This window comes from Orbilia oligospora (assembly GCF_000225545.1).
Source record: "Orbilia oligospora ATCC 24927 unplaced genomic scaffold scaffold00076, whole genome shotgun sequence".
In the NCBI taxonomy this organism is placed as follows: domain Eukaryota; kingdom Fungi; phylum Ascomycota; class Orbiliomycetes; order Orbiliales; family Orbiliaceae; genus Orbilia; species Orbilia oligospora.
The window spans coordinates 1,966,453-1,980,036 of NW_011645633.1; the positions used below are offsets into that span (position 1 = coordinate 1,966,453).

The window sequence follows — 13,584 nt, forward strand, 5'->3', positions numbered from 1 at the left end:
GCTTTGTATTAAAACGCTTTTGCATGAATTCAATATGGAGCGTGTAAAACAAAAAAATATACTACGACAAAACATTAAATGACTCGAATGTGGAATATTGAGGACTTCCTCAAACAGACCAAAATCTTATGTTCCATATTATAATATTAACCCAAATCTAGAACCAAATTATTTACAAAATATCACATTAATCTAACCCCATCGTCAACTTAATCATCACAAAGTTTTCCGATCTCTTCATAGAATTTGTAAAATATACGATCATCACAATCTCAATAAACTGTCCCTTGCTTCGGGAATATCTATACATTCCGTACTAGTTGACGTTACACCCAAAAAAAAAAAAAAAAAAAAAAAAAACTTCGCAATAACTGCATGGGCTTTCTATCCACCATGCGAGGTACAAGCTCTGTACATCATCGGTAAAGATGTTCGTACGACGTTCTATCAAACCATTCAGTCAACCCCTCCAACAATTTCCTCCCCGTGTTCAACATGAGCATCCGCGGTTTCGGATTTACGCAATCCGTGTTCTTTCGCCCGTAGACGGCAGATAAGATGTATTTATTTTCTATATTGGACCCTTTATAAGCCGTCGGTAGTATCTGATGGCGAAGGAAAATCGCATGCATCATCGATGCATCGCGAATACAAAATTCAAAAAAAAGTCCAAACTGGGAAAAGTGATAGACCTGCCGTGTATCTCTAACAAAGAGACCCCATTCCTTGTTCCACAAATTCCATATCCCGTCCGAACGGTTGGCCGTTAACCGGGTAGGGTCATAACCTTGTCTTGATGCCCTCTCTGTCTAACAATCCACTATATTTGACAAGCATATTTGCCATCTTTAGAGTGTAAGATGTGGCTAGGCATACGTTTATTTTTGCAAATCAGAACAAGTGTCAACTAGGGTATAGATATAATTTTCGGAGAAGGGAAAAGAGTACTAGTTAGAAACATGCATGATCGACTCTCGTGTATGCATGCTGGGCCCTATGATATTGATTTTCTGATATCGATATATCCTGCAAGTGCGGATGAACTAGCCAATATAAGGTAATTTCCCCGTGCCCTACAACCATCTATATCCGTAAAAATCGAGATTGTATCTACCGTAAGCACAAAACACTTACCACCCTAGTCTCCCTTCTTTCTCAATAAAAAAAAACCACCCTTGTTAAATAAAAATAAGAAGTAGGCTAGACCACCCAGAATCCACATAGTATGCATGATGATTATATCATGACCTTTGGTGTTGTCGAGTGCGCAAGTGTTGTGGATCCATAAGAGGCTCGATAAGGCTCTAAGCTCCGACCTAAACCATTAGAACAGGGATAGAAGCTGGGACTGATTAACTGCCGCTGCATATCGACGTAGCTCGGCTCCGACACTGCATTCCCAGTATACACAGCGCTTCCGCCTCATCTGTTTTTCCTGCCCCCACTTCGCGCGGAAATTTTACACCTAAGCTTACGGGTCAAAAAAAATCCTTATCTAGTGATAGTCGCAATACAAGTCTGGTGCGAGCACGTTAGTGGCTTGCTACAGTGCATGCATGCCGCAGCGAAAAACATATATATCGGCATATTCTATTAATATTAATACGGAAGGTTGTCCACGAGGCTCTTATCTCGTAAACCAGAATTAATTGCTGCTGCGCGAGGCTCTACGTACAGACTGTTGTCGTCATTTGGGTCAAAAACTGCCATTTATAAGTGGCTACTTACTACGTCCGAGCTTTTATTACGTCCAAGCTTTTATTACAGTTTACGTTTTCAATCGTCAAGTTTTAGAAGGTGGGTGAAAATTTCCATATATTCGTTAACTCAATCCTAGCTGTACATGAAGAGGCAGTAATAGTTTTTTTTGGTTTTTGTAATAGATCATGATGGGGGATATAGGGTTGCATAAATAACGCCTTCGTAACTCCACTAAACTCCTAGGCATCGAAATGAATAGAGGAGCAAGGAAAGACAGGATTTGGTTTTCCGGGAGAGCGTGTTGGTTGTGGGGTTGGTAGGATTGAATGGAAGTTTCGTAATGAGTTATGTACATTAAAGGTCATCAAATGACGTCTTCGTGGCGCGAAGGTCGTGATGAGTTACAAATGAGAATATTGATATTGGGTATGTTGGCGTGGGACAGGTTCTTTGAAATAAAATTCTGGCAGGGGGTGGGGGTTGTTGGTGTAACGGGAAACATCGTTCGCTTTGCTAAGTGCCGTGGAAGCCAGAATCTTAAAACCGCGCGAAAAGTGATATCAACGGTGTCGTTCAGAATTGATCGCTGGAGGTTCCGGACGGGAAAATGAAACGGGGACACAAAACGGGATGTTGCTTGTTCACCGGTAAACAGGGGCTCGCTCGGAAGGAAATCGGTAAAAACTAGTAAGAAACCAAAAGATCCAAAAATATCAGTAGCATGGGCAAAGTCCGAAGACTTCACCCAGTAATGTGAATTAACATAAGGGAAAATACCAGGTAAGCCGCCCTCTAATACATTAACTATAGGCGACCTGCGAAATTATCCTTTTCCGTTTTCTACATGTCGTATTATGACTTGGACTAGACACCAACTGGCTGGGATGATTATCTATATCTCCTGGGTGGTGGTGGCCTAGCCGGTGGCGGACTTCTCGAATCATGGCTAGCAAACCCACTACTGCTCGATGAGTGGCTGAAGTAGCTGCTACTGGTATCCGTGTAGCTTGTTGTAGAGGTAGAACTAGTGCCTCCAGTATACGAACTTGCGCCGGTATGGCTGTAGTGTCCAGCGACTGCACCTTGGTACTTTGGTGGATGGTATTCATGTTTTGACTTGTCCTTGTTGAACTTGTTGAACAACCAAGCAGCGCCGATGCCGCCAAGAAGAGTCTTTCCAACGCCATGACTGCCTCCCTTCTTCTCAGTTGTAATAGTAGTAGTTGAGTGGTGGCTATGACGATGACGACCAGCAGCAACAGCTCCGCCAGCGAGGGCCAGAGGAACATAAGATTTCCATGTCTTTCGTTCTTCAACAGAACTCGAAGAGGAGCTTCGACCACCAAATGCAGCACACATGCCATATAGACAGCACCACAAGAGAAGAAGAGCTAAGAGACCTAGCCCACCGATTACACCTCCAATGATACCACCAATCTGGCCAGCTGTAAGACCACCTCCACCGCCAGTAACGGGGACGGGGACAGGGACAACGCCAGTACCAGTTGGAATAGCAGTAATGAAAGAACCAGTAGTGGTTCCTGGGATAACAATTACGGTACCTGTTGGCTGAGTCGGAGGCTGTAGAGACCCGGTTGGGGTGTTCCCAGGAGTATTCCCCGGAGTAAATCCAGGAGTGTTTCCAGGAGTGTTTCCCGGGGTATTCCCTGGGGTATTCCCTGGAGTTGCAACTGGATCTACAGGAGTCGTGATATCACCCCCACCGCCCCCAACGAAACTGACAACAATCAATGTGGGAGTTGGATTGACGGTGTAGGTGAAGACGGCCTCTGTGACAACCTGGTAATTTGGGTCACCAACCGGCTTACAGTTGAAGCCGGTCTCGTTGGTGGTGTCGTAAACACACTGTTCTCCGGGTAGACAGCAGTATATGGAGCAAACTTGCGACCCCGAATCGCAGAATTGCCGCTTGGACAGCTCCACCAGTGGAACTGCGACGGCTAGCGAAGCCGAAAGAAGGGCGGGGAGGACTGTTGATATTCTCATTTTGAATATGTTTTCTGGGAGCAAGGAAGAATCAATATGCAAGCCGTAGGCTTAATCGGTCCCGTCCGGGATGTCGCAAGTCGAAGGATGTATCACCTTAGGATGTGATTTTGATAGTGTCCTGTCCTGATCGAACAAACGAACGACGAAGTCGGAGAGGCGAACCTAATCGCCCTCGGACTATTGGAGGAAGATTTTGGCAAAATACGGCGTTCCTGGAGTCTTCAGCGACTAGAATTCCGATGCCGCTCGCGATGCGAATTCTATACCAAGTATTGGTCGACAGGCGCAAGCGAAGGAAGGATGGGGGGAAGGAATGTAACTGTAGTCGTAATACAGCGAACAGTCCCTGCCGGACAACAACAACAGCAGATGAAGTTGATATTAATGTTGATGCTGTAACAGAAACTGGTGAAGTGGATCAAAGCACCGTGGATGAAAAGGGAAGAGGTGAATGGGATGCAGGAGACTAGACGGGAATGGGGAGAGTGGATTGAGAATGTCTCCAGCTGGAAGCGGGCGATGGCACGCAATTAATCTGGATTCTGCGGTGTCAACAGAGCCACGACCCTCACAAGCGGCGAATAGAGGCGGTTGCTACGTCGTCAGGCTGGATCCCAGGTTTCCTAGAAGGAGGTTTTCTAGACCACCGCTCCGTAACCAATTTGGGATTTTGGGTGGTAGAAAGTGGAGTTCTGCGACGAGCTGACGTCTGGGCACGTTGCTATGCGGCGGCCTGCGACTTGTTTACACCAAAAGTCGGGTGGTTGGGCTGGCAACACCCTCACAAAACCTCAATTACATTTCCTGTTCGGGAAGGATGCCCCTCCACACCTAGTAACCTGATGTCATCTGGCGCCTATTTCTAGTTCCGAGATCATTGGACTCTGCCTCTTGGAGACCAACATCTGCTGTACCAACTCCATGGTATCATTGTGATTTCGGACTTCATGGACAGCATCGTTAGCTTCGCCTTCTACGGAATACATACGCCATCACTGCAGCGACCAGAATTTTTTTGGGGTGGTTGCATTGCTTTGCTGGCGGATTGAGCTAATGAGGCCCCCTGTCGCATCCCTGCTGCATTATCTTATCGTTCAATCGGTTGCAGTTTCGCATTGCGCGATTTCCCTTGCTCTCTTGACACAGCTGCGCTGCACAGCATACATACATACAGTATAAACAAAAGAACCACGCCTTGCTTCGATCTCATAACATCAATTGATCAACCTACTATGTATGAGAATTAACCATCTTAGCATTTGGCGACTCCAGCGTCAAATATTCGCTCCAAATTATAGATGCACGCCAGCCGCAGAATGAACTTTTTTGGTAAAGATGGTAAAAACTGGCAGCCGCAGAATGGAGGCGCCAGTAGGACAAAAACCTGGCCAGGCCCCAATGGACAAAAGACAGAAGCTGATAAACGAACCGAACCGAAGCTTCAAGCTGGACTAATGATCCTCGATATTTTTTGGGTTCAAATACATGTAGCAAATACGAATCAACCTATCTTGGCCGGATTCATCCTGACAAGAAACCAAGATGGTCACTCGGTGCCCACAGTATATTGAACCGCCACTTTTGTCGCAAATACGGAAAGTTTTTGGACTTTCACCTTGATGCTCAGTCTCAGCTTCAACCCCGCCAACTGTGGCTTGTTTGACAACTATTTGATGGGAAATGATCTCTCTCTCGCACCTTTGTCCTCTAAGAACCTAGCAGACAGGGGATGAAGGGTAAAGGCTCCGTTCGATCAAATCCCTTGAGAATTCACCGAATCCTTTTGGAGGAGGATTGGGTTTCACAGCACCTGGCTTACAACACCGCTCGCCACGGGGCCTGAAAGTACTCGGCTGGACCCTGTTGGTCCCGATGACCTCGGGGACCATCTGCTGAACCATACTATATGATACCAAGACATCCCGTCGGAATCTCTTACTGACAAGCAACATGTCAGTTGGAATGGGATACAGTCTGGTAACGCCGGGACAGCGGCAGTCATTTACCCCCAGGATTTGTTTCTGGGGGCAGGTTGCACATGTTTCGCGGTCTTTGTGATATAAGAACTCGACGTAGTCGTCGATGTCTCGTTTACTCATGACCTGCCTCTCGGAGAACCTTTCGTAGTCCTCCCGAGTCGGGGCTATCTTCGAGAGCAAGAATTCTCTGGTCTGCCTCGGACTCCAATGACGAAACTTCACAACGGCATCTAGCAAGATGCCCTTGAAAATGATATGACGAAGTTCTGATGGCAATTCCCAGAACCTTAAAACCCACTTCGTTAGCTCAGAGTCCAAAGATAAGAAGTCTATCCACCTATATAGAAAGGGTGTAACATACTTAGACTCCCCCCAAGATCTAAGGAAACATCTCGAGCCACCCTTGGTGGTTGATGAGGCCTTGGCCTTTTGAGGCATCGTTCAGGCTTCCCGACACGTGAGCGTGGTATTGAAAGGGGGTCGGGGGTCGTAGGTAAGGAGTAATGGGGGCGAGGTTTAGAAAATAAGGGATAGAGATTGTGGCTGAGGTTAGAAAGGGTGTGTAGGAAAGGTGTAGGTCGCGGGTTTGCCATGCCCACTCAGAGGGCAATGGCAGAAAGAAAGATTTTGGCTCGACGTCGTCGCGTCGCAGCCTCCCAGGCGTAGTAGCGGCGTGGGAATATAATCCCAAGCGCTAGTTCCCTATTTTAGCCCCCCAGCCCACCCCCCTCTCCGGGAAAGCCTATTCACTTCAACCTAGCAGCATAATGCCGCTGGTTTTGATATCCACCAAATTAATATTCTCGAAAAACCTCCTCCTACCCCACCGCGTTGAATTAGAGCCATACCTCTTACCAAATGGATCTTCCCTCAGCCGCAACTGCCACCCAGCTAGCCACTAGCCCGGTCAAAAGCAAACCCTTCGCCTCAAGTCGACAATCAACAACGAAAAGGAATGCCTAGCAATAAACCTCGAGCCAAGGAAGCTAAATCCTAGCATGGCTGGCCAAGGATCATGAAGGATAACCTCAGATAAAGCTGGGCCGTTTGAAGATCTTCTATAGAAAGCTAGATAAAAGGCGAAAGTGCGGCCGGGGCCTTTGAAGTCTCTGCAAAACCCAGAACGCCCGAGGATATAGAACCACTTGTGCAGGTCGAGACTTTCTTCTCAAAGATTGGAATATGTTCCACCGATATTCAGCTTCTTACGGTATTCTTGGAGCAATAGACAACTAATGATACTCGCTAAGCGTCCCACGTTTTCTATAGTAGTAACGGAAATATCCAGATACTACCCAAGGCTACTTTGGCGATTGGTAGCCAGGTGGACTATATCGAGAGGTGTGATTGATGAAACTCTAAACTAAATGAGCTGCGATGGTTGGAGGAGTGGTGGTAGGTGGAATAAGATATGCTCTGCTCTAGTTTGGAAGGAACCATTAAAAGATAAGAAAAAGAGGTTTGATCTTTCCCCGAAGGGAAAAAACAGGTCACGAGGCTGTGTGAGTGCTGTGATATCACATTACTGATATTCTAAGGTTGGCCGGAGCGGTGAAAAATGTCAATAGGCATAAGCCTCTTATAGGATGTGCAAGACCATCTACTAGTTTATGCATATTGAAAACTGGCCTAGCTGCACCCATCAAAGCCATTGGGCAGAACATCACGAGATTGCTATTACACAAAAAGCACCGATTATTATGCCTGTGGACTCATACCCAAATTGCATATTCAGTAATTCCTAACAGGAGTCAGGACTCTTGAACCCGAGGCTAGAGTTAGACCAGCGATAACTTCGATCTGCTCTGTCAAAATGTACATGACAAGAATACTGGGTATTGTTGGATTTTTTGTGTTGTCTATAATATTCAATCTACGAACTTCCAGTCATAACTTATGACTACTTAACCAATGAGGTAACTACCCCGAGTATCTTGGCTTATATACATTGGTGAGCGAGTACGCATTTCGAGGGGCACGAGCTATATACTCTAGATTCCTACTTACTTGTAGGCACTCAAGTCGTGTTACCCAATAGTGGGGCAGTTGGGGATATTAGTCCATAACGTTACCCACCTACTGGTTCGCTACATAATCGGACATTGTATAAGATACAATTTGCAAATCAGAATTTCGGGAAGTATCATTTTGCAGATTGACAAGCGCAAGCTAGGTTAATTAACTACTTCTTCAGCGGTCCTTAAGCATACTCTAGTCAAAAAACACATCAAACGTCCCCCAGATCAGAGTTTAGTTAGTCAGAGATTGGATAAACATGTACTCTTTCTGCCACCTGATCTATAACCTGCATCGCCATAGATTATTAACATTCACCTGAGAATCAACTTGTCCAACCACAATATTTATATTCCATCGCGCCTGAACCCGTTTTAGAGAAAGAGACTGTTGCATTTTGCGTGTTGTTCGGCCGATAACTGCCAGCCCCAGCTGCCTATCTGCTCCAGACCCACTCCTCCACCACAGAACCCGGAGGCTCCGAACCCAAATCCAGGAAATCCTCCCAAACTAGCGAATAACCATAACGGGCCGGTGCATTCCACCATAAAATCCTAGAATCACGTCTTCATACTATGCACTATATGATCACATAAGGTGTCAAACAATAGCAGCCCAAGTGAAATTCTTTTCGAAATTTCCAAGCCCAGTACGTAATGACAGACCACAATGCAGCACTCGGTTACCGGAACTAACCCGCGAGACAGGATACCCCCACCGCAAGATAAGATATCAGCCAAGTGAGCTTACTGGAAACAAGATACGGAGCCACAACTTGGACCTTTCTTGGTGTTCTTGGTCTAGGGTTCCCTGTAGATACACTCCTTTGAGTGCGGAAAAGTCAACCCACCATGTTGCGATGCCATTCTTCAGTCATTCAATATCGGTTTTTGGACCAAGTTAAGGTTCATCAACCGAGCGAGCGATCGTGGCAAGCATGCACATGGCCGCCGACATGAAATCTTAACGTGGATTTGGAAGACCTGAGCCAATGAGAGGGATTAATGAACGCGCACGTCAATCGCCTCCGGAATGTTGCATTATGAATGCCTTGACATTTAGAGCTTTGGGCCCCTGCTGAGTCGTATGTACCGTACGAGACCTCGAAAGTTAACTGGTAAGAGGTTGCTAGCTGCCTGGGTCAAAAAAAAAAAAAAAACTTGGGACGGCAGATCATCTCTGCTTATCGATAATGTATAAAACCGGAGCTTAGAGCCTCCAGTACCGAGTTTAAAATTGCTCAGTTGACTCCAGCCGAAAAACTCTACTCAGCAAGGAGTTCGACTCTCTTTTTGTACAACCTGCGGTTTTCTCAGGTTCATTGGTGTCGACGTCACTGAAACTTAATGCTCCAATTGTTCCCTCATCTCAGGGTTCTATATATTCGCCTTCGAAAATGGCTGTAACCGCCACGCTCACTCCCGCTGAAGAACGAAAGAAGTCATACGACATCAATGCGGACAGTAAAGATCTCGAACGTACGGGATCAGACGGTGACTCCGGCTCAGATCTCGTAGCGTTCCAAATTAAGGAGGAAGCGAACGCGGCCATCAAGTATCGGACATGCTCGTGGCAGAAGGTCAGAATCTTGAATGTCCTGAAACCGAATCCCTAATTGATTAACCTGACTCTTGCCAACTGTACAGACTGCTGCCCTCCTGTTCTCAGAATATATTTGTCTCGCCATCCTCTCTTTCCCTTACTCCTACGCCATCCTCGGCCTCGTTCCGGGTCTTATCCTCACAGTTGCCGTCGCCGCCAGTGTTCTATATACCTCGCTGGTCCTCTGGCAATTCTGCCTGCGCAATCCACAACTCCGCGATGTTTGCGATATTGGACAGAAACTCTTCTGGGGCTCTGAGATTGCATGGTGGCTAACGGCAGCAGCGTTTATCCTAAACAATACTTTTATCCAAGCTCTGCATGTCCTAGTCGGGGCAAAATATTTGAATACAATCACCGACCACTCCGAATGCACGATTGTATTCGCTGTTATCACCACCCTAGTATGCTTTGTATTGAGCATGCCTAGGACATTTGCGAGCATGAGCCACTTGGCCACTGGTAGCGCATTCTTTACATTCGTCGCCGTTCTATTGTGCATCATCTTCGCCGCGATTCAAGATCACCCAAACAAATACGTGGAGGGAGTAGAGCCGACCTGGGATGCATTTGCCAAACCAGGAACGACATTCGTGGCAGCAATGGGTGCTTTCTTGAACATCAGCTATACATTCATTGGACAAATCGCCCTGCCGAGTTTCATCGCAGAGATGGAAAACCCTAAGGATTTCCCCAAGGCTCTTTGGGCTATTACCATCGCAGAAATAATCGTCTTCAGTCTTGCCGGATCCATCGTTTACGTCTATGTTGGAAATGAATACTACACCGCCCCAGCCTTTGGCAGTCTTTCTCCGACATACAAGAAAGTTGCTTACTCGTTCGCCGTACCAACCATCATCTTTTTAGGTGTTCTATACGCTTCATTGTCCGCACGTTTCGTGTTTTTCAGAATCTTCCACAACTCGAGACATAAGAATGAACACACATGGGTCGGATGGGGGACATGGGCGGGTATTTTGTTTGTAACATGGGTCTTGGCTTTCATTATCGCGGAAGTTATTCCATTCTTTGGAGACTTGCTGGGGTTAATGAGCAGTGTTTTTGATAGGTAAGGAGTACTTTTGACGTGTACATGGTGAAACCAACACTGACATCTACGGAACAGTTTCTTCGGGTTCATTTTCTGGGGCATGGCCTGGATCAACCTGCGACAACAAGATTATGGCGAAGGGTGGCTCAAAAAACTTACATTTACCGAGAAACTTTCACTTGCGCTCAATATATTTTTAATTATTGTGGGAATATTCTTCTTGACCGCGGGTACATACGTAAGTAGCAGAAAGTTTTTCTTTCATCTTATTCCCCGAGGTCTATTGTTCTTTGTGAAGGCGGCTAACGAGTTTTCTGGTGCAGTCCGTGGTCGAGAACATTATAACGGATTTCAAGACAGATTCTTTGTCTGGTGTTTTTACCTGCGCTTCCAACGGGCAGTAGGGCCACTACACCAAGTTTTCCTATATAACACTTTTGCTTTTTTCCATACACCTCCATAAGAATTATGAAATATTCCACACCTCGGAATTCTAGGAGAATGATATATTAACTAAATTCATTATGATCCATAGCGAATTATAACTGCGATATTATTTTTCGAATTCGTGAATGTACTAGCAATACAAATATAAAAAACAAAGAACTCAAGATTCGCCAATAATTCTTTTGGGGGGGTTTACACACTTGAATACAAACTCACACAAAGATCCGATTATCCCATAGACCCCCTTGTCTTAGATCCGCTTGCAACAACCTTGCCACAAATCTCCTAGAACCATGTGCCACAGAAATGTTCGTCGATACATCTGTTGGCATACAGGAACTGATAACCGCGTGTACCACTGCCGAGACGCTAGTAAAGGTAGCTGCAAAAGACTCAAAGATAACCTTTATCTCACTAATCGCTCATGTCCCATGTGTCAAAATGGCTATACGGTTTCGGCAAAGCAGGAACGAGAACGACTGCGCCAACGGGAACGAGAATTGGAGGAAGAGAAACGGCGAGGTGATGATGCAAGTATGCATGTAGTCGACAATTTATAATCATTTTCACTTCCTGATAGTCAAGGCTCCTATCTACGCGGGCGAGATTGATCCCAGGTCTGGAAATCTGGGAAAGAAATTGTGTTTCGGGAATTGAAGGATGCGGCTTACAGAATATCAAGGCTGTTGAGGCTGGATATTTGTAGTTTGAGACCTCTTCAAAATGACAACGTTATTACCCTTACAACCAACCGAAAGAAGTTATCTTACCAGAGCTATCAATACGTCAATACCCCGTGCTACTCTCTGATTAGCTAAAATAAAACATTATACTAAATACTCAAATTCGATACAACATTTCTTTGCCGACAGCCCAAGTTAAGCCTAGACCTAGATCCATACCCAATTTGAACACTTGTAAAGTTGAAAGCAAGAATTCCTGGTCCCAGTCGATCCAATACCCGTACACAAGTACAAAAACAAGTCTGCCTAACATGTGTAACCAAACCTTCCAGACCGAATGGGCTTGCGGCCACAAAACTAGTTACAAGATCGTCTACGAATGCCAGAATCAAGGAGAATCGCCTTGTGAAGAAATCCTAGAAACTGAATACGATAAGAATACGAAACGACTCTGTTCGATTTGTATTGTGGCAGGCGGGAGGTTTCCACGACCGACGGGAACAGCGACAAGAGAAGGATCAAGGACGTCGACGAGGTCGAGGACCAGCGCATGTTCGCTCGTGTGACACCACTGATTTAGATACATACCTATTCTGTATTTTGTGATGAAGGCAGATGATATACATGCATTTGTGTGAGGGGAATGCCACCGGAACCGTCTCGGAGCGACCGTGTGATCTAGATCTAAGTTAAGCCGAATTCAAGGAATGACAAGATTATCGGATGCGGTTGTCAAATAGCTGTGTTGGTTGTGTTATATTTCCCAAAGTGGATGATGTCCCGAACTGGACCTCATTTTGGAACATCCAATTGAAATCAACTGCGCACTGCGCGAATATCAAAGAAGTAGACAGCATTCCGAGATATCCCGTTGGCGTATGTACATTTATATAATATGTATCAGCCTTCTGAAATATCCTCATCAGTGCGACGTTACCAGCGACTTCGTCTTTAAATTTACCAGACACAGTTAAAAAGTCCCTTGCAGTTTGCCCAGGTTGGCTGTGTGACACCAACACAATTGCGCTTTTGGTCAGACGAGCGTCAGCATCCAAACCAAGTAATCTATGTGCCGTCCCGCCTCTTAATGGGGCTTATTATACCTTGGGGTAACGAGAATCCTCACGAGGCATTGGCCTCTTTCGCTGCTTTGAATTGATTGCGGATTATCTCACGCGTCGTCTATTGATATTACACAATTAGGGCTGATCTACCGCGAATTCTACTTTTATAAGTTCGGACGGGTTTCCTGTTTCCCGTTCCCCGGGCCTTCGAGGATATTTTTTCGTTCCTTTGGTTTCTGGTCAATAGATACTAAATTATATCCAATACCTGAACCTACGTCACGATATATCGTTCTTGCGCTCGGATCGCACCGGAGCCACATTTATACAATATCCACTACGTGTCCATAAGTTTCCCCCAGGCCAAAATGTCGGTTAATGCTTCAATCACAACGGCGGAGGACCTGGAATTTGGGGTGCCAACTCCCCGCCCGTCGACGTCTCCGAGCATGGAATACGCCAGAACTTATAGTGTAGAAAGCGACAGAGCAGATAAGGAAACGTACACATCTCACGTAGACAGGGTTGACAATTCGACATTCGGCTCGCGGTTAAAACATTCGCTCAATTCGATCTCGCATTGTATCCAAACGACTGGTTGGGCGGCTTGCTGTTGTGGATGTTTGCCGTGTATGTGTTTGTACTCGGCATGCACCGGAAAGAAGCAGATGTGGAATTGAACTCTGGATCTTTTGGAAGAATTTTTATGGCTTGGATCTAGAAGTTTTATATGTGAGTGCCCGTTCAAATCTCGAAGAACTTCGGTGCAAACTGCTTGCATTGTGCTGACATGAATCGAAAGAATCTTGAATCTTGAAGCGTTGGAGCTGGACATCCGATAGACGATTTCAAATCCCGATATATATATATGACACGGTTCTGAATGATATGAAAAATCGCCATAGGGCTGGAAACTGGCGCCAGGCCTCACTCGGCCTGAAGGTCGACTCCACGGTCGCTTTCGTCACTGCGCGATACGGCCCCCACCTAGCCAGCCCCGTACCTTGCAGCTGAACAATAGTTTCGATCTG

At 45.9% G+C, this 13,584-nt stretch overlaps 3 protein-coding genes across 3 annotated transcripts; 1 reads left to right on the forward strand and 2 right to left on the reverse strand.

Moving 5' to 3' along the window:
- Nucleotides 1-2,589: 2,589 nt before the first annotated feature.
- AOL_s00076g572 (uncharacterized protein) lies at nt 2,590-3,708 on the reverse strand (the record flags this gene model as incomplete). The annotated part of the gene is made up of 1 exon (XM_011123124.1): nt 2,590-3,708. The coding sequence occupies one exon, from the start codon at nt 3,706-3,708 to the stop codon at nt 2,590-2,592; it is 1,119 nt and encodes a 372-aa protein (XP_011121426.1).
- Nucleotides 3,709-5,426: 1,718 nt separating this feature from the next.
- AOL_s00076g573 (uncharacterized protein) lies at nt 5,427-6,128 on the reverse strand (the record flags this gene model as incomplete). The annotated part of the gene is made up of 2 exons (XM_011123125.1): nt 5,427-5,976; nt 6,052-6,128. The coding sequence occupies 2 exons, from the start codon at nt 6,126-6,128 to the stop codon at nt 5,427-5,429; spliced, it is 627 nt and encodes a 208-aa protein (XP_011121427.1).
- A 2,974-nt stretch (nt 6,129-9,102) lies between these two features.
- AOL_s00076g574 (uncharacterized protein) lies at nt 9,103-10,763 on the forward strand (the record flags this gene model as incomplete). Its single annotated transcript, XM_011123126.1, has 4 exons — nt 9,103-9,285; nt 9,353-10,377; nt 10,435-10,597; nt 10,683-10,763. 4 exons carry the CDS (start codon nt 9,103-9,105, stop codon nt 10,761-10,763), a joined length of 1,452 nt encoding a protein of 483 aa, XP_011121428.1.
- Nucleotides 10,764-13,584: the final 2,821 nt, after the last annotated feature.